Here is a 23,532-nt window from a genome sequence, read left to right as displayed (position 1 = left end):
TATCAACCCCAGGCAGCAACACAGAGCTCAGTGTTTGCCGCGCGTTGCCCCAGCTCACCAAGCCAAAGGGCGTACAGAAGGGCCAGGCCTTGCAAATGCTGCCTCTGCCTGCTGGGATGCAAAGTGTGCAAACGTGGACCACGGGCTCGGGGCTTCCTGGGATGGGGCTGGAAAAGTGATGTGGCGAGCAGCCTTCATCCAGCACGTGCTCGTGCGTGCTGCTGCTGCTGCTGGGGCTGCGAGGTGCACGCCGCGAGACGGACGTGGCCTCTGCACCCTCTGCAGCTGGAAAGCTGTCTGGTAAAATTGTGAAGGATTGAACCCGATGAAAGCCAGTACAAATATATACACAATACAATGTGATGCTAATGTGGGAAATTTCTGTGATTAAAAAAAAAAAAAAAAAGGCATCAGAATAGATAGAAATACAGGTTTAAAAAATAATAGTGATGGCTATTAAAATATGTATTAATTATTTTGTTTTCAACCTGAGGACAGATGGCAACTAAAATTTTTCATTTACAGTAATTTATTAAAATAATCTAGACATAAAAACAAATCAAGTAGTACATGTTAAATGTTTGGAGCCACTGACTGCACACCTGGAAGCAGGGGCTTGCTAGCCCAGCTGTGACAGCTCCAGCTGTATTCAGATACAAAGATACATTAATGGATTTCAGTTCAGAGAGTAGTTATATCAAAGCTGAGAAACCATTTCAGTAATGAAAAAGCAGGCAAATACCTTTTCATCCTCAGTCCATGAATTAAAAACAAGGATTAGATGTAAAAACTGTTACACTTGTGGATTGCACTGTGAGGAAAAACGGTCAAGCCCATTGGCTAAAATAAGCAATGCTTTGGTTTAGATGGAAAAATACACATGGTAACTGCTTTCCCCTTACATATATGACATATTCAAGGTATTTTTTTATTTTACTGATGCTATTTGTCACTTTTAAACAGAGTGCCAGATTTCTTCCACAGAAGAATACTTGAAAGTTAGAAGGCTACGTAGAAAAGTAAAGGCCAAAGGTGTATGAGGTGGGGTTATAACTAATTATCAGGTTTTCCTGCTGAACTAATCAGTTTTAAATTAATGGAACCCAATGCGGATTTCTTCCCCGCAGCCCGGGGGGCCTCTTAATGCCTCGGGGAGGAGCTGCACTCAGGCTCCTCTCCCATCTCCCTGTCTCCAGTACCTCCATGCCTTCCTCCAGATGCTTTTGGCTTCTGGGCTCCTGGGGTGGCCCGCGGCTGGGCAGGGAGCTCCGGCCAGCGGCCCGGGGATGTGCAGGGTGGGCTGGGAAGGGGAGCCGCCGGGTGCAATGTGGTTATGGCTCCGGGCTCATCATGAAGGTAGTTGTTTGGTCAGTTAATTCTGCATCATTTGCTGACTGCAATTAGTGAAGGGAAGAGGGCCGCCCTTATGTCCGACATGTGGGTAGAAGTACCAGCCACGGCTTTTATCCAGGTAATACCAATAATTGCAGAGCTGTGGCGAGAGAAGCTTCGGTGCAAGCATGCCAACAGTGACTGAAGAGATGTATGGCTTGATGGATGAGTGGTCACCATGCATGTCCTTCTGTTGTCATGCTTGTTGGGCTGAAGCAGCTCTGGCTATGCCTGCGTATGCTGCCCGTCACCTTCATTTACTGGCTAGACCAGAAATGTAAATAGTGCAGTTCTGGAGAAGCTTGAAGCAGCTTTCTGCTACTTCTGCACACTCATTTCTGGATTACCAGTTTCTCTTGACAATAAATATAAGTGAAATTGAAACCACTTTTCAGACTGCCTGCTTCCAACCATTGCCCCGACAGCTTTCAAAAAACAAGCTGCTTCTCTGAATATAAAAGTCCTCACTGAAATAGCAAATAACACGAAAAGAGTAAATCAGGCATCGGAACAGATAAGTGACAGAATTGCATAAAGTATGTTTGTGTGTACGCAGATGGACACATACTAGGAAAGACAAAACTATAAAAAAAAGTTCCCAGCTACTTTGCAAACAACATTTCTTTAAATCACTTGATGAAAATTGCTATAGTTGTTAGGTTGCTATGGCATCTGAGCTCATCCAACAACATCTGACAGATTTTTATCTGTCTCACAAACCACACTGAGCAAATTGAAAATCCCCGGTTACACCGTCCTTTGTATCATTTCCTGTGAGATAAGTGTGAAGAACAAACTTACGCATACAGCGTGTCTGTGTACAGACAGGCTTGCATAGTTCATGAAGTAGGATGACACCTGTCTGACATAACGCCTGGAGAGTGGCAAACATTGCATCGGACGCTCCAGTGCTTTTATAAATAAGAGTGGACCAGAAAAATGCTTTAATGCTGAGAGAAGACTGGACAGCCTCTTCAGAGAGAAGACGGCTCATCAGGTAGTCTCTTTGCTGTGCACTAGGCCAATAACTGAGATCGCACGTTCTTCCTTAACACTTGTGTTTTGTTGTTTCTAATCTTTTCCTCCCTAAAGCTGATGCCTGTTGGACAAGGCTGGGAAGACAAGAGCGCTGGGTTTAAAGGAACGTAAATGCCTGCTAAGATGGCACTGGCCGGTTCACTTTCTAGCAAACCAGAACCACCACGGTCCAGAAAAGTTTCTACGGTGGGTGTGGAAGTGCACCAGAGCAAGCTGGATTTTTTCTGCAAGCTGGGCTATGGTAAGCAGGACATCTGCAAAGTGCTGGAGAACCTGGGCCAAGGGGCCCTGGAGGATGATGTGCTCAAAGAGCTGATACGGATGGGGAGCAAACCTCAAGCTCTGGAGAGCCAGGCTCAGTCTTCCCCGCTAAAACTTGTTGCCCGTGGATCATGTAGCACCACACCAGGGTCCAAGTGGCTTGGAGAAGATGAAAGTGACTCTTCCGATTACTTGAGACCCATTGTGATCGATGGCAGCAATGTTGCAATGAGGTAAGCTCTGTTTCCTAAAAGGGAACTCTCTTCCTCTGAAGCTTTTGAATTTTAAAGCTGGTGGCTTGAAGTATGTTTTCATTTCAGGTGAGAGGAACGTTGATGTAGTTGATGTGTAATGTACAAACCACCGCTGTTCCTTGGCTGAGGCACAGCTTGTAGGGACCCGCTGTCTTTATGCCCGTAAATACGCACGCCAAATGCAATCACTAGCTCGCTCTGCATTTTGACCTTTTATAAGCCAACAGCTAGCTAACCACTACTGTTTATGGCAGCATGATTCAGCAGCTTGCTTTCCCTTTAGTTCACCATGATCTTTCCCTGCCTTTTCAAATGGGTACCTAGGATTTCTAAATCTCTATGCTGAGGTGTTTCCAGGAAAAACTGATGAACAGATAGACAGAACAGCCCAACTAACTTAAGAAGGAGAGGGAAAATAAAAAGACAGGTGACTGTGGTTCCTAACAACGTTGCAGTTGTACTGTTTTGACTTGCAAGCAAACTCCAACAATGTTCCCGGCTTGTATATTTTTGTTGGTTTTCGGTTTGGCTTCGTTTTTATGGAAATATCAGGGAACTGGTAGTTGACTTGTACTGAATAGTCTCATTTCCTCCTTAATTAGTTCTGTTTCTGGGAAATGTCATAGCAACCCATCCTGGCCAATTACATTTCCTAAGCAGTGTCCTGACACTGTGAAAGCACTCTTACTGATGGGGAGCCTGGCACATCCATGTGGATGGGGAATCCAAAGACAGCAGTGGGTTGGCCTCTGTTTACCCCAGCAACATGAACAGCCAGAGGCTCCAGCAGTTGAGAGTCTGGGACATGCTGGCTATCAATCGGTTTTTCCCTGTTAAGTTCCCTGCCCATGCAGCAGGGCCAAGCCTGTCCCCGCAGGTTGGGACAGGGCAGGGGAGGGCTTCCTCCTTCGGTTAGCTTTGGTGTGAGGTGAGGTGAGACCACATCCCCTTCGCTTAGAGGGCAAAGTGGACAAGTGCATCCAGAGCAACTGGAGACTAAGCAAATTATGCCATCTTCTGGGTGAAGGGAGAAATCCTGTCCAAAAACGAGGGATTCCTCAGTCAGGGCAGCTCCTGAGGAGCGAGAAATAAGCAACAGAGCAAAATTGCTTAGCCTTGGCTGGGCCATGAGCTCAGTAGCCAGGTGTTAGGATGTCCTGCCTCCATGTGCCTTTTCACCCTAGACCCTCCTTAGGGAGTTCTTCTTGCCTCTCTGCAAAAGAGATGAGCACCCATTCAGGCAGAGGGGCTGAGCTGAGCACCTGCCCTTCCGTTGCGTTAGGGGCAATACTACCCTGACTGGCCGTGTGCTCCATTCTTCTGGCACAACCTTGTCCTCACCAATTTACCAGGGCTTTTTTAGAGCAGGCAGAAGTGGACAAGGCAGAGAAGAGCGTTGTTTCCAAGATGGCAGAAGATGCAACCTTGCCGCTGAGCAGGAGGCCCAGAGTAGGCTGGTGGCTAATGAAATATAGTGTATGTTTTGAGCTTGGAGTACTCTGGGAAAGCTCTGAGATCATCCCGCTGTGCCAGCCTGTGCATGGGAGTTTGCTAAACAGAGATTATTTAAAACAAATGTCATTATAGGTATGTGCAGCAGATGGCTTGAGCTAGCATGTCGTATTGCTTTCCTAGCCCACGTGCCCACATAAATGGGTTTTCAAGAAGCCACGTGTGCTTCTGGCATGTAAAATCTAAATCTTTTTGTAGAATAATTTTCAAAATTTGAGTCCGAGAGATGTTTGCCTGCTAGATTATTGAAGGCTGGTGTTTTGCTGTGGATTCCTTGTCTTTCACCTAAAAGGAATTAGAGGAATGTGAAGTACTTTTGAGTTTCAGAAAGGCAAAGGTTTTACAGCTCTTCTCAGACATCCCCAACCTCTGTCTTCATAAAATTAAAGACTACCTATATGATGGAGAAGACTATTGAGCATTTCAGTTCAGTTTGTACTGAACTGACACAGCCTGGACGGAGCTGCTTTCCTCTCCTGGATGCCTTTCAAAGTGGTGCTGAATGGCATTTACTGTGGCTAATTGCACAGGCTTGGTGAGTGCTTTTCGTATCCTCATTTTAATTTTTCTGGTTTGCTGCTGTCAGATGGAGAAGGGCTGTTTGCAGAAGTCAGGGAAAAGGGATGTTAGGTTTCCTTGCTGGGTAAGCATCATCATCAACACCAACAACCATAAAAGTACAGGAGAAGCAGCAGTTTAGGGATGAAGCTGTCAAAAAGTTGAAGCTTGGGGAGGCAGTTGCCTGTGTGGAGAAAAACATCGTGAGCCTTTGTATTTCTAGCTTAGGACTGGTGTTTCTGGAGCATTTCAGAGTTGATGTTGAGGGCCCATTGTGGGGTGCAAGGTTTTGAAAAGGATGTATATGCCCCAGGGTAATAAAGCGAGTTGGCAGTCTCCAATCATCAATCAGCCTATCCATAGAAACTGAATGGAAAATAACCTTGCCTTCAGCCAGTCTCACTAGTCAAGCATCTCAGTACACTTTGCGTTTCCATCAGATGTAATGAGAAACTTAGCCATCTGCCAGCCTGTCCACAGGAAGCGGGCAGGATGGTTTAGCAAGGCTAGTGGAAAAAATAAATGGAGTTGTGTTAATATGAAAAGGGAACTGTCATAACCCTATTCACTGCACACTGAAGAGGCTACCTAGTCTAGTGCTTGTGCTTACACCTAGTTTTTAAGCTGTAATAGGTACAGAGGCCTTTTCCTAGGCCAGTGGAGTCCTGCGTTAGGCTCTCTCTCTTCTGCCAAAGCTGTGGCTGATGCTGTGTCACGACCAGGTGGAGATGGGGCCATTTGCAGTTTTCAACAAGAGTTATTTTGACTAAATGTCTTCTCAAAAGGGTTGGAATTGCATAATTTAAAAAGGAATCACTGCATGCTATTATGGCTTAATTGCCGGAGTCACAGCAAGGCCAAATTGCTGCTTCAGCTTCTGAGAGATGGGCCTTGCTATCTGTGACGCAAGTGCAATGTACCCTGTGGCTGGCGGGAGGGAGAGAGTTGGGACTGAGTTATGACAGATCAGTTATGGTCCACAGACTATGGGGATGCATGGGAAAGGTGACTGACAGGAGCCAATCTGTTGTCAGGTGACACAAATTCACCACACAAGGAGAATGTAAAATTTTAAAGCCCCTGCTCCATTGCATGGCAGACATTGGTGTTCAGTTGTGTCGACACTGCAGCATACCACGCGTGTGTGTATTCTTTTAGATACACGTTCCCCAGGTTTGGCTGTAGCAATGTAGCAGCAACTGGATTAAGTGATAACGCTGAGAAACAATTCCAGGTGCCTCTTCTCTCTTGTTCTGCTTGGCCTTTTGGCCAAATCACTTGTGCTTGGGTGCTTCACCTTCTGCACTGGGGGTACATCTAGAACTACTTTCTAAAGCTGACAGGGTCATATATATGAGTAGTGAATGTTAAAGCAGGCTGTTGCTGAATTTTAAGTTGTGGTATTAAAGATGTACCTAGACTTCCTTTTAAAGGCAGTTAACTGAAAAAGTCACCTGAACTTTCAAGACACCTGTCCAGGTGACTTTATACCTATCCTGGGTAGTTCCTATCCTTTAAAACCAAACCAAACAGCTGTTCTAGAATGGAGATTAGATGTGTCGAGCACCTCAGACCATGTATTATTGGTGAGGGTTTTTTAAGACTTCCCATTGCCTGGGTATCTATTAATAAACAAGCAGGTTTCTTCCTCTAAATTGTACTATTTTTCATTTGTGGTCACACTTTCAGCACTGGAACTTTTATTAGGTGTAAAACAGAGCTTTGGTTATGAGGCTGATGTAGGCAGAACCTAGAGATGCATTCCTGGGGGACGGAGTGGGGAGAGGCATCTAAGACTGTGGCATTGTCCTCGACTGATCTGTCACCGCAGGTAGGTGTAGTAACCAAGACAGTCATTTACAAGTACGTTTTGCAGAGGTGAAAGCCTGAGTGAGACTGTGGTGATATTATCCAGAAAGCTCAAAGTACAAGGATGAGGTTTCTGTAGATAATGTGAGGGCATTTATCCATTTTAGGACTTTGTGTGGAGTTTATTTCTGTTTACTTGTGCAGAGATAGTTAACAAATTACCTTCCTTTACACGTGCACTGCACTGTAGTCACATTTTAGATAAGCAAATGACAAGCAATAAGAACTTTCAAGGTGGGGAGAAACTTAGGAAGGATATCACCCCAATTGTTTTTCTTGAGGTCGTTTTCTGTGTCTTGCTCTGAATATTGATAATTCTTCAGAACCCGCCTTGCCTGCATCCTCTACAGCACCTGTCCTAGGGCTTTCCTACCTCTCTGTGCAATGAAGACAAAACCCCACCAACTAGGGCAAGATAAACATGGGCGTGAGGTGCGTGTGGCCATCTCCACTGAGGCCTTGTCCCTTTTTTGGTGTCCTGGGTTAAGTTCTCTGTATTTCCCATCCTGCCTTTTACAGTTTTCCTTCCCCCATAGTTTGACTCCTGTTTCCAGGAGAGGTCAGCAGCTGAATGACCTGCGATCACACTTGCAGCCGCTTCAGACATTAAAATCCCTGATGTCACTGTTACCACAGAAGAAAATTCTCGCATTTTGTTTCTTATAGGAGAGCCTTGTGGGTTTCTGCTTACGTTGGAAGAAACTCTCACTCCTCAAACCATTAGCAGATGAAGCATGTGAAGGGTCTAACACAGCCTAAGGTCTTGCTGGTACTTTAGGAGCCAAGTCCATCCAGATACAGATGGAAGCAACAGGCTTGGGTAGCGTGCAGGTCATGGAAATGGGGGATAGGATACCTCTGGTTTTAAATATTGAAACTCCTTCAGATAACGAGTTTCTGGTTCCACTGGAGGAGGTGTTTGGATCTGCCCAACCAGGACACCCTGCCAGGTTGTTTTCTTGGAAACTGGTGAATGACACAAAAGCTGTTTATTTTGCCATTTCATTACTGGCTCAGTTAAAGAGAAGTCTAAGCTTCTTGAAAGCTTTGCCTCACCATCCTCCTCCTTTTTTTTTTATAGTCACGGAAACAAAGAGATATTCTCCTGCTGGGGGATCCAGCTGGCGGTGGATTGGTTTCGAGAGAGGGGGCACACATACATCAAGGTTTTTGTCCCACTCTGGAGAAAGGAGCCCCCTCGACAAGACAGTCCCATTGCAGGTAGGTCACCGTCCTGGGCATAATTTGGCAACCCTTGGGCGCAGGTTGGAGACATGGGATGTGAAGAGCCCGGTGCAGTTTTGCCCTGTAAAGTCAAGCACAGTGCAAGTTGTGTATCAGGTTTCCATCACTTAAATTAGTCATTAATTTATTGCCGCAAGCTCCTGACTAGCAACTAAAACTGCTTACAAGGCTTTGTTACGCTGCTTTGAGTCTTCTGCTTTACAAGCACAACTTGCTGCCAGCTGAGTTAAAGGAGTTTGTCAGCTTGCAACAAGTCCACAGAGCTTTTAAGGCCAGCCAGGAGACAATGACATTGTTGCACACATTATCCAAAGGCAGCAGTATCCGAAACGTTCACTACTGCATGACTATTATCTGTTAGCCTATTACCCTGGTACAGGACACACGTGGGTTCCTCTTCCAGAAGAAGGAAATGCATCAGCTGAAGTCTGTGGAGGGGGGTCAGATTCAGTTTGTATGGAAATAGATCTGCCAGATTTGTGCCAGCAGCTTGGCATCTGCAGATGAGGCGGCTGGGGATCCCCTTTACTGCACAGCAGGAATGACAAGAAGTCAGAGTGTCCTCAATAGCAGCAAAAGAAGTTTGTTTATTTTATCAGGCACATTTTATCTCCAAGTTAAGCTCATGTCAGGGCTGGTTATGAGCTTTCTAGCATCTAGCAGGGTAAAAAGGGCACTACAGGGGTTCACTATGCCTCTGGTGTAGAATTCAGGCCATCCTTTTACAGATAAGACTTAAAAATCAAAAAAGGGTATCTCAAATTTTACAAGTAGATGCTTTTGTAAAAGACCTAATTTTCAAGTTGCCAAATAACCACCAGATATCAGTGCATCTGAAAATCATACTGCTGTAAGTTGCCTAAAGGGCTGAAACATCTTTAGATTCCTGTAGGTTTCTAGCACATGATTAAGATCTGGTTATTATTAATTAATTATTTTCTCTTTTAAAAATACTTTTTTCCCTTTCTATTTCTGCCAACCACCCCACCAGATCAGCACATTCTTGAAGAGCTCGAAAAGCAATCGATCCTTGTGTACACCCCATCCCGGAAGGTGAAAGGCAAGAGGGTAGTTTGCTATGATGATCGCTACATAGTGAAAGTTGCTTATGAGAAAGACGGAATCATTGTTTCCAATGATCATTACCGGGATCTCCAGAATGAAAACCCTGAGTGGAAATGGTTTATTGAGCAGCGACTACTCATGTACTCTTTTGTCAGTAACAGGTAAGAGACGGTTTTTAAGCAATCTTGAACTTAAACATTACGGGCCAAGACAGCCCCAACATCAATGCACCTCCCACCAGTAACAGAGTATGCGAGCCTTTTTCTGAAAGGAATTTACTGCAACTTTTCTTATCTAATTTCTTTAGTTTCTGCTCCCTTAGCTTTGGTCTTAAACCCCCCATGTCACTCTTCAATGAACTTCTCTATTTGAATGGGAGCATTAGTGACCAGCTTCGCTTCTTTCCAATCCAAACTGAGATGTTAAACCAAGGCTTGGTATCTTTTAATTTCTATTTCCTTGAAGAAACAGAATTAAATCCGTGGGAGGAGGCTGGCTATCTGGCAGTATTTTTAGCTCCCCTACAAGGCAGAACAGCATTTTTCCTATGCTTTTGTAATCATAACTTTCTAGAAGAAGAGAGAGATGAGAAGCTGGTCTCTCTGGCCCTTAACCATCCCCATTGGGGAAGGTTTTCATTAAGGCACTTGCACCGTGCCCGCGAGGCTAAGCTGTGCGCTCCTCAGTCTGTATGTACTAACCTCGTCTGAGTTTCCTAGCAGCAGAGTGTTCACTAGCCATCGGTTTGGCTGGGGAAATGCACTTGGAGACATCCAGTGTGCACGGAGGAGTGCGAGCGGAGAAGCCGCCTCACACCGCAGCACTCACCATGGGTCAGGATGGAGCCTTGGCGCTCTCGCCATCAAAATTGGATGGAAGTGCTTGGCACTGGGTTTCAGTTTCTCTGTAACATCGTTCTCAGGAATGCAGTTGCTGAACATCAGCATGCTGTATTTCTCAAAGCTCCAGTCCATTATCTCTGACTGCCACCAGGCTTCTTCCCTAGTTAATGGGTTACGAATATTTATATGGTATTTTCCTTCCTATTTCATAGGGATTGCCAGACCTTTGCAGAACCCTTCCCTCAGAAAGTCTAGCTGTTACTGTGAAGTCCGTTTGAATAGTTTCAGCAGGGCCCTCTTGCACAGCTTTGGGAACCTCTCTAAAACCACAGCCTGAAGTTGGAGGTTTCAGTCCCATTGTGTGGATAACCAAATTCCCTGAGTGCATCCCTTCCCCTCCTGCCCGTGACTCCCTTCATCCGACAGAGAGTTGTTCCATGGGTGGGTGTGGTGCAGATTCCTTTGCAAATAAGTCCAGAGATGCTAATTACTTTTCTTCCTGAAGCATCACATTCAGGTACTGGCATAGAAGAATAAAGAGATTTATCTGAGCATTTCGCTGGCCTTGTAGCAGGAAGCCTTTACTGAATCCTTGAAAAAGGCTGGGCTTGTTTATCACACCACGTGCACGATCAGCTGTAACTCTGAATTAACTGCTGGCTTTTTAATCCTCATTCTCCTACAAGTATTTAGTAAGAGAAAAGTGAGTTTGCTGTGGAAGGGAGCTGATATTGAGGTTCGCAGTGCTGGGACCACAGAAGAGTTTGCTGCGCTGCTGCCACTTCAGAGAAAAATGAAGCGATCCTGCCACAGCTGAGGCTGCTGGCTGGCCAGAGCTACACCAAGCTGCCATGCTTTTCCAGTTGTTTTACGTTATTAGGAAAAAACAACAACTACATGAAGCTGAAGCATTGTTGTCTTGGCAGGCAGGAGGGCACCGTGTCTGGTAAGACAGCCTGACTCCTGAAGGCCAGGCCACAAAAGGAGCATGAGGATTTTCTGCCCTAAGCTGGTGCCGCAAGCTGTGATTGCACTTCAGCTCCAAAAGCTCAAGGTGTTTTTGTTACCTCTGTGACTTTTTTCTTTTTCAGGTTTATGCCTCCCGATGACCCGCTAGGCCGGCATGGACCCACTCTTAATAACTTCCTCAGCAAAAAGCCAGTGCTTCCTGAACCAAAATGGCAGCCTTGCCCCTACGGTGGGTTTCTCCCTGTGCTGTGAACTGCCACCCCTCTTCCTCCTGGCCCTTGCTTCCCAGCAGCGCTTTACTTCGGCTAAGGGCAAGCGCCATTGCCACGTGCTGTCCCGCTTCGCGTGGCAGGGACTTGGGTCAGGGCTGCTCAAACGCGTGATGCTTTTTCCTCTCCTGCTTGAGTGGCGTCAGCCTCAGCGAAGGCTGTGGCTGTGCTGACCCCCCCAGCCTGCACACCCTTTTCACTTTGCAGAGTGGACTTGCATTGTAGCGCTTGGGAAAGGCCATCCAAATATTTCCCCTCTCTCCCTGCCCAACAGCTGTCCAGCAATGTGCAGGTTTCTCAGAGGTAAATCCCTATACCATTTTTTAAAGCAACCCTTTGTAGCAGCAGGTCTCCCAGCCCACTGAGTGCAGCAACTGGAACATAAATGAATTTCACACACTTCCAAAATAGCAGAAACTTGCTTTCACTGCTGCTTCACCCTGCAATACCAGGTCACCAATATTTAAATCTGGGGTCAAAAGTACTGAATTGGAAAATAGCACTTCCCCTCTTTGCTGTTTATGCTCACCATGCCCCTGCAAATGCACAGTGCTGAGGAGAAGTGATGGGTGTGTTAATCAATGTGGGTGCTAGCGACAACCTCCTGTTTGATTTTTTTTTTTTTTTTTTTTTTTTTTTTTTCTTTCAGGTAAAAAATGCACCTATGGCAATAAATGCAAATTTTACCACCCAGAGAGACCACATCAAGCTCAGGTCTCGGTTGCTGATGAACTCAGGGCCAAAATCAAGGTCACATTAAGCCTGGGGAAAGAGGAGGAGAAGTGCAGCCGCTTGCCGTACAGGACCGGAATAGAGCCTGTACTCTCTGACGCCTGCACAGAAACACTGCAAGAAGCCAGTGGCTGCGCAGGGGCTTCCTGCTACCCAGGGTGGTCCCAGGGAAGCTGTCCCAAGCAGCCAGCCAGTGCCTTGGCCGGCAGCCCCGGCTCTGACCTGGGGGTGGACCAGAGGTTGCTACAGCCAGAGCTGCTGCGAGACCAGCCGCTCCTGGAGAAGATGTCAGCGCTATCCGTTGGTGATGACACCTACGGCTACAACTGGTCCATACGTACCTCTCAGGACAGAGACGTGACGGACAGCCCTCATCGCTGCGGTGACCTCAGGCACAACCTGTACTCGCTTCATCACCCCCATATCTTGGACCACACCTGCATACTGGGATGCCCTTTCCAGCAAAGGGTGCTCCCGCCGGCGCCGGGCGGGATGCACCCAGCCCACAGCTGGCCTCAGGAGTGCTGCGGCATGCACGGGATGGGTCAGAGGAGCCGCTACACCCCTCATGGTGGTCAGCACAAACAGGCCCTGGAGACTCAGCGCCTTGTTTTGCCACAGTCCGCAGCTCTTCCCCCAGACCTGCTTCACTTGTACAGTGAGCATCAGCAGCACCGTTTCCCCAGCCGGCCCCCGCAGTGGCCCTTTCTTTTAGACTCCAGCAACAGACTGGGCTTCTCCCAGAAACCCCATGCTTACCCCGATGCCTCTTACGGTGACTACTGGCCCACCCCGGCTGCAAGGCCACCCTCTGCCCAGCAGGCAAACGTACACAGGGAGCTGTGCTCTCTTTTCCCTTACAGCGAGGTGAACCACGTCATGGCTTTGTACCCCGATATCAAGGATATTGCTAGCCTGACTTTACTGATTCAAAGACACAGAAACTTGTGAAACTGTCCCCGTCAAACCTTTCCCAACAAGCACAAGTCCTGGGGCAAAAAAGATGCTACTCTGAGGCTTAACTAAGTGTTATTAAAGGGCTTTATGGTAAGGGTTATAGCTGTCCCAGGAGAGCAAGTCCAAGCATCAACCAGCTGTGTCGCATGGGGCATCAAGTCAGGGCAAAGACTGCCGTTCATTGTGGTGGGATCTCATTCACCTGCCATGGGAGTGAACGGGAGGGCTCAGGCTAACTGGGCTGTCAGCATTTGAACCTCACTGATGACTGGGTTCAGGATGGCATAGAACTTTGTTAATGCCTTAACACAATAGACATGTTTTTAAAGTCCTGACCTATTGTTCAACTACCGTAAAAGAACCATGCTCTGTGGTTCCTAGTAAAGGGCTCTCCACAGACCCCTGTGAATGCTTGCTCAGCTAGCGTAAAAAGTAATTATTTGGCCTATTTTCCCTAACACAGGGCTGTACTCTCTGCTAGAAGGCATCTTTGGGTCCATATTATTGCCTGATACAGGCCCAGCCCTGTATCAGTAAGCTTTCAAAGATGCATCTCATGTTTATAAACCAAAGTTGTGTACAGACTAGCAGGGGTGGTGGAGGTACACCAGAGCACTTGAAGATAGCTGCAGGTACACTTCTCAGGGATCACGCCCGATGTAAGTCAAATCAGGGAAGTCCTGACATAGACTGAGGACTCGGGCTTGTTAATTCAAAAAGAAGAAATCCAGATGATGCCGAGGGGAAAAAAAAAAAAAAAAAAAAAAAAGAAAAAAAAAAAAGAGAGCTTTAAAATGTCTCTGTTGTATCAAACAAGAAAACAATTGTGGACTTAACTGTTAATTACCAAACATGGTCCCATAATGCAATTACACAGCTGATTTATGATGACAAACATTTAAACTGAGTTCTGTTGGGACATGTTTGGTTTTCAGTAAGCAGTAAAGCTGCTAATCGCTGCATTATTCCACTGAATTCTTCAGGTTATAATTCAAATATTAAGGTTGATCCTGAAGGTTTTTGGCATTTTACCAAAGTTTAAGTATGTCAGTGTGACATGTTTTAAAAATGCTTTAACACATTGTAAAATGGTCATCTAGAACACTTAATTCTGAAAAATGTCTCTGTTTTTCTTTTTTGTTTGTTTTTATTTTTTTTTCTTTTCCATTCCTCTTAGCACTGATGCTTCATCAAGTCCAACATTCAGGTGGGATTTACAAACTCTCTGACCCTGCACTATCTCTGTTAGGTTCTTCTCTGAAGTGCAATCAGTGATGTTGCTCTTAGGCAGGAATTAAACATGGCCCTCGCTGACAACTCTGAATTCTCTTGCTTTCAAAAAGGTGACTGAGGAGTAGTAATTTACCATTAGTGACATTATCACATGATGCATTTTTTGAAGGTGGTGATAGTTTGACCTGTTTCCCTCTGCAAACCACCAGCAGCTTTTTTCTTGGTGGTGGTGGTTGAAGAATCTTCAGGAAATAAGCATGCTGTATCCATTCAACCTCTTATGGCCATGCGGTGGGCTCCAAGAAATTCTAATTTGGATTTGGAGGTATGATTTATCTTCACAGAATGTGACAGGTTTTTTCCATATGTCATGAATTTTCCTTTAACTATAGTCATAATATATATAACTGGATCACCAGAATGGCTTATAAATTTATCCACTGCATATTACATAAAGATGAGAAATGACATTAAAACAAAACTATGGCATAAATGCCCTGTGAAATGCTTTGAACAGTACTTGAGTTCCACAGCCATCATTAGTTGCGCTGAAATATGCCACACACCACACTTAACACGCTGAAGCGACCCGAGACATTTCATGGATTAAATGCCGATATTGTGCCTATGCAAGGCCAGGCTCATTGGCTTGCCTAAGCACCTGTACCGGAGCTTTCCCAGCTACTGCTGTACAGATATGTACACTCACAGAGAAAGTGTGAATGCAGAGTGGAAAAATACCTTCCACATACTCAAACAGAGCAAGTCCCAAATGACAGCATTTGGAAAATATACACACAGCAATGGGGCAGGATATAACCATACATGTCAACATTTATTTTTATGTCTGGAATGTACGTTACATATTTCAATACAGAAAGCATTTAAAATCTATAGGAAAATTGGCACGCTGCCTTTCTATAGGGCCTTTGGCTTGCTGGACACATGTGCATAAGCTTTTCTCCTTTTCCTTTGAGGATGCACAGGAATTTGGTGGTTGTTCAAAACCCTCTCTTGATGTTTAATAACTTATTTTTCTTTCATTTCTGTCTCTTTCTGGGGAATCTTTCAGTAAAATACATAGAATGTGCATTCTGCTGAGAAAGTGTCTGAGAAAATAAATCAGACTTTGGCGCTGAAGAGAACTCGATTTCTCTTGGCTCTTCTCCTGACCAGAGCGTTTTTTCTCATGGAGCTTTTGTTGGAAGGGCAGCTCAGCAGCAGTGCTGTGTCACTGCCTGCTTGAGAGGAACTCTGCTGCTGGCCCGGAGCCCACGGAAAGCACAGACTGTTCCGATATTTCACCACAGCACAAGCATCTGGGACTCAGGAGTTTCTGCTGCAGAGCCTCTTACACTTTCCAAGACAGGAGGATTTCTTTTTGGCTTTGTCAGCTCCTGAGGTGAGGGAACGGGCTGCTAACAGAAAGGAGGCGGCAGCTTTTGCACAGGCAGGGTAGGAGGCTGTTGCTATTTGGTATCTCTGCTGAGATGCGTTCGAGTCCAGCGCTCGTTGCCAAGTTGAAAATGAATCCATAAATCCCAACAGGCTTGGAAAGCCCTTGGTGTTCTTTGCTTTTTGGTTGTCAAGACTCTTAGAAGAAGCTGGAAGCAGTGGGAGCAATCCTCCAGGCGATGGGCTGCTTTCCTAAGGGAGGATTAAAGAGTTGCCAAGTTCATTTTAAGATTTAAAAAAAAAGCCCCAAAACTCACAAGAGAGAATCCTCTTCCTTTCTCTACTCTCACCCTTTCCCAAAAAGTTAGGAAGCCACAGACACCCTCCTTGGTGAGGGGCTATGGAAACTAGATACAAATATTTCACTGAGAAGTCTTGGGTAGAAGTCACCCCTGCAACAGCTCCTCAGCATAAAAAGGGGGAAGAGAGCAGTCCTCTGCACCCGATGCAGTCCTGGGCAGCTCACTGTACCTCCCCCCCACATCTTCTTAAATATAGAAATTTCTCCATCACAGAACATTGATGACAAGTCTACTAACTTGGTGAGCTTAGATACTATAAAAATTAATGCCATAAGATGGTCTATGAAGTATATAATAATCTTGCTCCGTGTCAAACACTTTTATTTTATTTGCCAATTATTCTGAGAACTTTTGCTAATATTTTAACTCACTTCCCATAAGAGCTGGCACACTTTATAAGCAAATATTTGAACTAATCACAAACAACTAAAAAGAACAAGATATGTTTTACAGCTTCTCTCCTCCTTAAAAAATATTGGATTGCTAGGGAAGAACAAGCAAGCCCTGTACTTCAAGTGTGACAGACCACCTCTGCAAGTCAAAAAAAATCCCCAAAGCCTCTGCTGAAAGCCTTCAACAGACAGACTCATATCTTGGACACAGGTACTTATATCTAAGACAAAAATTCAGATATTATCTTTCACCTTTTGCACGGACTTTCCCCAAGCCAGGAGTGGGAACATCTCAGTTTTACTCCTGAAGCCATCACTCATCCACTCTGCCACCACAAGCCCTCTGCTTCTCTGCCTCAGGGAACGTCTGCTCTGCATTCACCCACATATATACAAGACTGCTGTAGTATTTACCTCCTATGTGCTGGTGGGACTGGGATGCTTTGAACCCTTGAGAAGAACAGTTTAATATTACAGCACCGATCGTCATTAGCATTATTAAGAAAGCGCTAGGACTAGCAATCAATAGTGAAGGGGTTTTTATAGCGTTTTAGCCATGTCCCTTCTCTGCCCCGAGTTGGGCTCACTGCCTTGAAGTCTTGCAGCAGGCTCGGAGGAACTCTTTAGTAAGGTGTACTGATGTGCTGACTTGGCAAATGCAATCAAAATGGACATACAAATGGAGCAAAGCTGTGAACGCAGTGATTTGTGGGGACAGCACATGGAAGGCAGCAAGCCAGAATGTTAGGACAAGCCGTGCAGGGCTGGCAGGCCTCTGAAGGCAGCAAGGAAATTAGGCAATGTGCCTCTGCTGATGAACAGCACTATCAGAATTGCTCACTGTAACCGCACTGCCAGCTCCTTCTCTTTGCCTTTCCCATGTCACACAGTTTCCTCGGCTTCCCTGGTTTTTACACTTTTTTTTTTTTTTTCTCCTGTTCTCACAGGGCTCAGGATTTCTATCACACTCTTTATGGAGTGGGTCACAAGTTAAAAAAACCTTCCCCCTCCCAATGCCTCTCCTTCACCTCCGCAAAACCACCCACCCACACCCACCCCAAACGCTTGTTTCGTGCTCCCTTTGCTTCCCCGCTCCCTCCCCGCCCCGGGTGCTCACCTCCTCCCTTGCTCTGCCGCACACTCCTCCCGCTCAAGCCCAGATAGCGTCCTACCTCTCACTTCACCCGTGCCCCCCAGCTGAAGGTTTTTTTTTTTTTTCCCTTTTTTTTTCTTTCTTATTTTATTTTTTCTTTTTCTTCTTCTTTTTTTATTTTTAATATTGTTTGGTTTTGGGTTTTGCTGTTGTCAAAACCATGACATAGATACCTTTAGCCTGGCCAAGATCCAACATGCTCAGGCTGTTTTCCCATCGCGCCCTAAAGCAGTCTTCCTGGCAAAAGCTGTTTGGGGAAAGAAACAGAGGCAAAGTTACGTTCACAGGTGCTTGTGCTGACTTCGTACAGCTTTCTCTTCTCTAAGGATCAAACGTCATGCTAGCAGAAACTCAGCCACCATACACACTTAACTACCTTAAATCCTACTGTAAAAGCAACGTTCATCCTTCACCTACCATCACCAAGATTGTACATTTGAGGGAGTTACTAACACTACTGGTTTCATACAGAAGACAAATGGGCATCAGGACACTGAATGGCAGAACAAAACCATAAACTAGAAGCAGACAGCAAAACATGGATGGCATAAAAAACAGTCAAACTGGACAACTGGAAATAAATTTTCTCATAGAGGACCAAAAAGGTATTAAATAGAATTAAAGAAACATAGAGCTGGTAGAAGCAAGTATAGTACATTACAGATGACACAATAAACCTTGGAAAGGTACTGCTGTGCAAAGTAAGATTGAAAAGGGTGGCTGCCATCCATCTGCACGCTCGCAACACCGAGCAAAGTGGGGTCCAGCTCTCCTATGACTGTCAGCTTGCTGAACTTAGTATCTGTAATTTAATATCTGCAGAGATCCCAAACAACTGAGAAAACAGCTAAATAAGAAGCTGTATCAACTATAGTAACTGAATGAACTACAAGGTTGAACACAAAGACAAGACAAAGATACCATCACCTTCTGGTGATCTGGTTTCCAGATTAGACCTAGTTTTACTATAGGATTAATGTTCTCCTCGCATTGTCAGTGGAAGAGCTGCAGAGAGATGAGAACTGCCTAACAGGACTAAAGAGCAACCAACACTTGCTGGGAGGGGTAGCAACAGAAGCGCAGAGGAACGTGATGGCTTTTACCACTTGAAGTGGTAAATGGCAAAATGCACTTCATAAATAAAACCACATTCTGCAGTTCCAGGGGAACCAAAGGCACAAATGCCACGATAGCCTGGCACAGGCTGCAGTTTTTAGCAGGGAAGCAAACTTGGCTCTGGTTTGTTATTGCCGAAAAATACACAGCCATTGGCAAACAATTATAAACGTTACTCAAAACTATCATCGGAATGAGAATTACCAAGATCTCCCCACAGGAGGTCCTGTTCGGAAGAGACTGAAGGGAATACAGAAGCTTGTAAAAATGTTATTTCCAGCAGGGAAACATTCTCAAAGAACTTCAGCATCTGAATATCCTTTTGCTCACACGTAATATATGACATATGGTGGAATTGGAGCACTGGCTTCACTTAAAGAAACAGATGGAAGATCTTTAAACCTTTAGACCATCTTTCTTAGGTTACATAGGTCATATTCAAGCCTTGCAGAAGGGGAAAAAAAGAGTATTAGTTTAAGCTGAAGTCAAAGTAACAATATTATGGAAAAAAAAGGGGCAGAGAATCCAAGTTCTAGATTAGTAGAAGAGTAGAAAAAAATACTCTCCAGTGGTTATATCTGTTCCTCTTTTATGATATTGATATGCAACTGGGGATAGTATTTGGGAGACACCGGTTTAGGTCAGACTCCGCACTTTGCTCTTTGATGTTCTAATGTTTGTATTTGTCCAAGGGAGCTTAAGTAGAGGCGTTGAAAGAAAAAGTATAAACAGCCAAGTGGAATGCCTCTAGGAAAAGTCTACCAATCGACATCTGTAAGACATACACCAATAATATATTTCTAAAAACCACGATGGCCAAGTCCACCACAAGGTGTCAATGTGGTAGCACTAGCAACAGGATTTGCCGCTCCAGGGCCGACTTTCCCAAGCCAGTCCCATCCCCTCGCATAAATCCCATCAGCAGGAGTTGCACGCACTTCATCACCGCCACGACACGACAGCACGCGTTGGAGGGCTGTGCAGCCGGGTTTTGGCTCTGCTCGGCGCGGAGAGAGCTTCGCCTGGGCCTCCTGGCCAGAGAGGCTCCTGCAATTCACGTACCCGCAGGCGAGGCTTGATCACACCGGCTGAACCGATTCTGCCGCCTCGTACGCAGAGCTGAGACACGCTGCTTTGTTAAGCCTTTGCACCGCATCCTAAGTCTAGCCTGCGCGTTGTGTTTAAGCAGCCCTAGGAGTGCGCTTGGCAGCTCAGAGGGTCTTCGGAGCTGCAGCACCGTGTCAGACCGCGGAGCAGCGAGAGCCAAACACAGGATCACTTGAATAACGGGTTTCAGGAAGGGGGCATTTTACCAAATCCACCCTTCATCGTGTCTTTTTATTCTCCCCTCACCTGCGGTTCAAGCTACAGCTGCCCTGACATCGGCGGCTCAGGATTTGTCTTGGCCGGGGCCCAGGCGCTGCTGCCAGACTTCCCTTTCAGGGCAGCGGCCCTGGGAAAGTCACTCGGGGTTAAGTTTAGAGTTCCAGGTTGGCACATTCTTAACGCAAGCCAAAAATAAGTGTGAACGGGGATCAATTTTATGAATTTGCTGAGCTGCCAATTATATTTTAAAGCTGAAATCTGAAACTAGGTTTGCCAATTGGATAAGTATCACAGCCAGCCCTTAGACAGAAATTAATTGGAAAAACACTTTCTTTTCGAGTCCAGAGAGCATTGCCTTACAAATGTTATCTCTAAAGTCTTTCCAGGTGTACTTTGGACACGATTGGTCAATCTGAACACAGGGGATTTTAATTAGTTAAGTTTATTATCTTGTATATGTGTCAATCAAGATTTAGGCAAATATAAAACAAGCATTCCAGGCATGCAACTGTAAGGCAGCATTAAGGAAGGGCGGGGGGAAGCTTCTTCCAAAGTAATTCAAAATGCCACAATTTCCTATTGCATTCCTTTTACACCTTCTTTCCTTGCATTTTTGGGGAGCAGGATCACCACAGCTGTACAATTGCCCAAGGCCAGGTAGCTGGGTTGTGCACCCGCATCTCTGTAAAACTGAAAATAAAATTCCCCGCTAGCCAGGCGGAGGCTGGATGTGCAACACAGCACATACGGGCTTGAGCTCACAGCTATCTGAAACCTGCTTGCAGCTTGCCAGAGGCACAAATAATCCCCTCGTGTCCAGCTATCGCATCGCCGGCACAGCAGCAATGCTGGCTTGAAGGCAGGATTTCCTGAGCCTCTTGATGGAGCCCGTATTTGCCCATGGGCCAGCAAATGATTCCCAACACTGTGCCAGCCTGACTCTCATTTATTCAGGCCTGCTTCAAATGCTGCATCTGTGGTGCCCAGCTCTTGGCTTTCAGGGCTCAAAATGCAGTCTTTTTTATGTTCTGGAGAATGCAGTTTGTCCCATTTCAAGGCAGAATCGCATCACAGCCATTAGTAATAATACTACAAAAGTTACACATGCTTTCTAGACTCTATCGTATGTACAAGAATCTGTAAAAACAAAAGACATCTCCATCCTTCTTACACAACTTCCAAAGCAAATCTTCTGGGGGACACAGACAATGATATGATGCATATATATTACATCACACCGATACAGAGCTGGGACCCAAAAGGACCCACAACCCAGGCTGCACGCAGGGTTTTGCTGGAACATCCCCAGGGGTGCTGCAGTGGCCCTGCCTGGAAACACTGCTCTTCAGTACATGGCATCCGAAGGGCAGGGTAATCTGTGCTGAAAGCTGCACACAGCTGAAGGCAAAGGCTCCCACAGGCTGGCCCTTCGTGATTCTGAACAAAGGGGGAAACACGGGCTCCTCTCCTGCCTGCCCAGGGACCAGACAGCTCTATATGGGGTTAAGAGTACCATAAAACACTGCCAGCTCAGGGTTGACTCAGCAGCTCATGTACATTTCATCAAGCCCTGCACCATCAAACATGCTAGCAGGAAAGTCAAGACAGAATGAGAAAATACACGGTTTGGGAGCTCCCCGTGCCCATACCACGGTATAACTCCTCACAACACTGCAGCAGGGTTACCTGCTCCGGACTGGAAAGGGCTAAAAAGGCAGGGAAAGCAAACTCCATCAACCCAGATATCGGAGGCTGATGGAAAAAACACCTGGAAAAGGTCAGCGAGCTCGCTGGCTCGCATTACTGCTTAAGGGCGCGCAGGGAGAACTAACTGTGCCTGTGTCCTGACAGCTGGCAGGCACCCTCTCAAACCACCAAATAAAAAACATCCAGAAGCAGCCAGCAGAAACTGCAGGTACGGAGCTGCTTTTGTAGCTAAATACGACACAGCAGGGTTTCAAGGGTGGACAATACCACAGAAAGCAAGCTTTTTCAAACATGAGCGATGGCTGTTGCTTTAGAGGATCACGTAGGAGTTGCTAACAGATGACTAACGACAGACCTGACAAGCCTCTGAGCAATCCAGTTTATGCCACCTACCTCAGGCCCTTATCCACAACTTCTTCACCGGTGTGCTTTACTCGTTGGTCTCCTCTAAGTTCAGAGTTAAATGCTTTTACTCTCAAAAAAATGATTAGGTTATGGCAGTAACAGCAGAATCAATTGTGCTGTGAGATGAGCTGTGTCACCTTTGAGACCTGGCTAGACTCATACAAATAAAATTCAGAAAACAAATAATTTAATTGACACTTGATAATATCTTCCTTTCGGCCTCAGAAGCAGAAGCCCTTCCTCACTAGTCAGAAAATGGCAGCTGTGACCAAACGATGGGCAACGCTGAGATTAGCCATTCCCTGTCACCCCTGGGCAGGGTGTGCCATTCCGATGCCAGAACACAGAATTCATGGCTCATTAATAGCTCCACAGAGAACAGAAGCATCACGGAGTACAACCCTGTAAACTAGTAACGATGACACTTCCAGCTGGGGGGGGAGTGATGCAATCCCTGCTCCGAAGCATTACTAATGCATTTTGTCTTAAAGTCTCATGAGATGAATTTCACATGTGGAATTAAAAGACACTGAGTTGAAATCAGCACACACCAGCCTACCACCTCCAGGGACAGTACTAGAACTAATAAAAGTGTTTTAAAAACCAAGACAAAAGCATGGTTGCCATGGGGTGGACAGACTGATGTTCAAGTGAGATCTAGATGCTGACTCAAGCCTTGAATTAAACCACTGTATGCAATCAAAAATCAATAGGTTCAATCCTGCTGTCAGGATACAGGTATTAGTCCAGGAAAAGAATAGGATGAAAACATAGCAGAATATCAAGTGAAAGAAAATTAAAACCAACACAAAGCAATAGATCAGGAGATGGATGATACACTTTCCAACAAAACTACCCAAGACATACCTTTGCATGTTACTTATATCCACTTTGAAAATGGCTGGGGTCTCGAAGTGGGAAGGAAGTTTCCAAGCACAGCTATGCCCGATAGTTGTTTTGGGTGCAATTGTAAATCACGTGAATAGTAAAGTATTTCACTCCGTCACCCAACTCTACTGTTTCTTCAGGAAGCATTGAGAACTGGAACGCATTGCAGTTGCCTTGAAAAATGGTAAAGTCTGTTTTGCAGAGCAAAACTACTGATAAGTTTGGAGGGTAGAGCTTGATGGCCAGGGTTGGGGGGCTGGCAGAAATGCACTCCCTGGCGAGATCCACTGGGGAGCCTGAGGGTCCACTACCAAAAGGGAATTTAGCCTCAGCCCTTGCTGTTCTGTTACCTGTAGTCCAGGGTCCCAGGGCCAGAAGTGAAGCTCACAGGGGCAGAACACTGGCCAGGCAGCACAGCATTCGGTTTCCTTAGGGATTCAAAAAGCCTAAGCAATTTAGAAGTATCAAGCTCAGCAGAACCCCCCGCCACGTATAACTTATCATTATTAAAGAGGGAAAGCTTTTGTGTCATGTCCTTCAGCTCAAAAAACACTAACATGACATTTTCTCTCTCATGTACAGGGCAGCTGTG

The 23,532-nt window shown here is 45.7% G+C and overlaps 1 protein-coding gene and 1 long non-coding RNA gene across 6 annotated transcripts in view; one reads left to right on the top strand and one right to left on the bottom strand.

Annotated features, from left to right (window-relative positions):
• The window catches only part of ZC3H12D (zinc finger CCCH-type containing 12D), a 21,964-nt gene extending 6,591 nt beyond the window's left edge, over positions 1–15,373 (top strand). For 4 of the 5 annotated variants that reach the window (XM_030023487.1, XM_030023486.1, XM_030023488.2 and 1 more), the window contains 5 exons: positions 2,485–2,924; positions 7,966–8,105; positions 9,121–9,355; positions 11,128–11,234; positions 11,924–15,373. In XM_030023487.1, coding sequence (XP_029879347.1) covers positions 2,542–2,924; positions 7,966–8,105; positions 9,121–9,355; positions 11,128–11,234; positions 11,924–12,957 — 1,899 coding nt within the window. In that variant the 5' untranslated portion in view covers positions 2,485–2,541 and the 3' untranslated portion in view covers positions 12,958–15,373. Of the gene's footprint in view, positions 1–2,484; positions 2,925–4,663; positions 4,993–7,965; positions 8,106–9,120; positions 9,356–11,127; positions 11,235–11,923 lie in introns of those variants that run through there. The other variant, XM_030023489.2, reaches the window with a different exon arrangement.
• LOC115345141 lies at positions 15,013–23,532 on the bottom strand. The gene is made up of 3 exons (XR_003924730.2): positions 22,041–23,532; positions 17,672–17,745; positions 15,013–15,843 (listed from the first exon to the last, which is right to left on the bottom strand). It is a non-coding gene; the product is annotated as an uncharacterized LOC115345141 (long non-coding RNA).

This window comes from Aquila chrysaetos, chromosome 8 (genome assembly GCF_900496995.4).
Source record: "Aquila chrysaetos chrysaetos chromosome 8, bAquChr1.4, whole genome shotgun sequence".
NCBI classification, from domain to species: domain Eukaryota; kingdom Metazoa; phylum Chordata; class Aves; order Accipitriformes; family Accipitridae; genus Aquila; species Aquila chrysaetos.
Note: the sequence above shows the minus strand (reverse complement) of the source record. Positions and strands in the feature narration are given on the sequence as shown.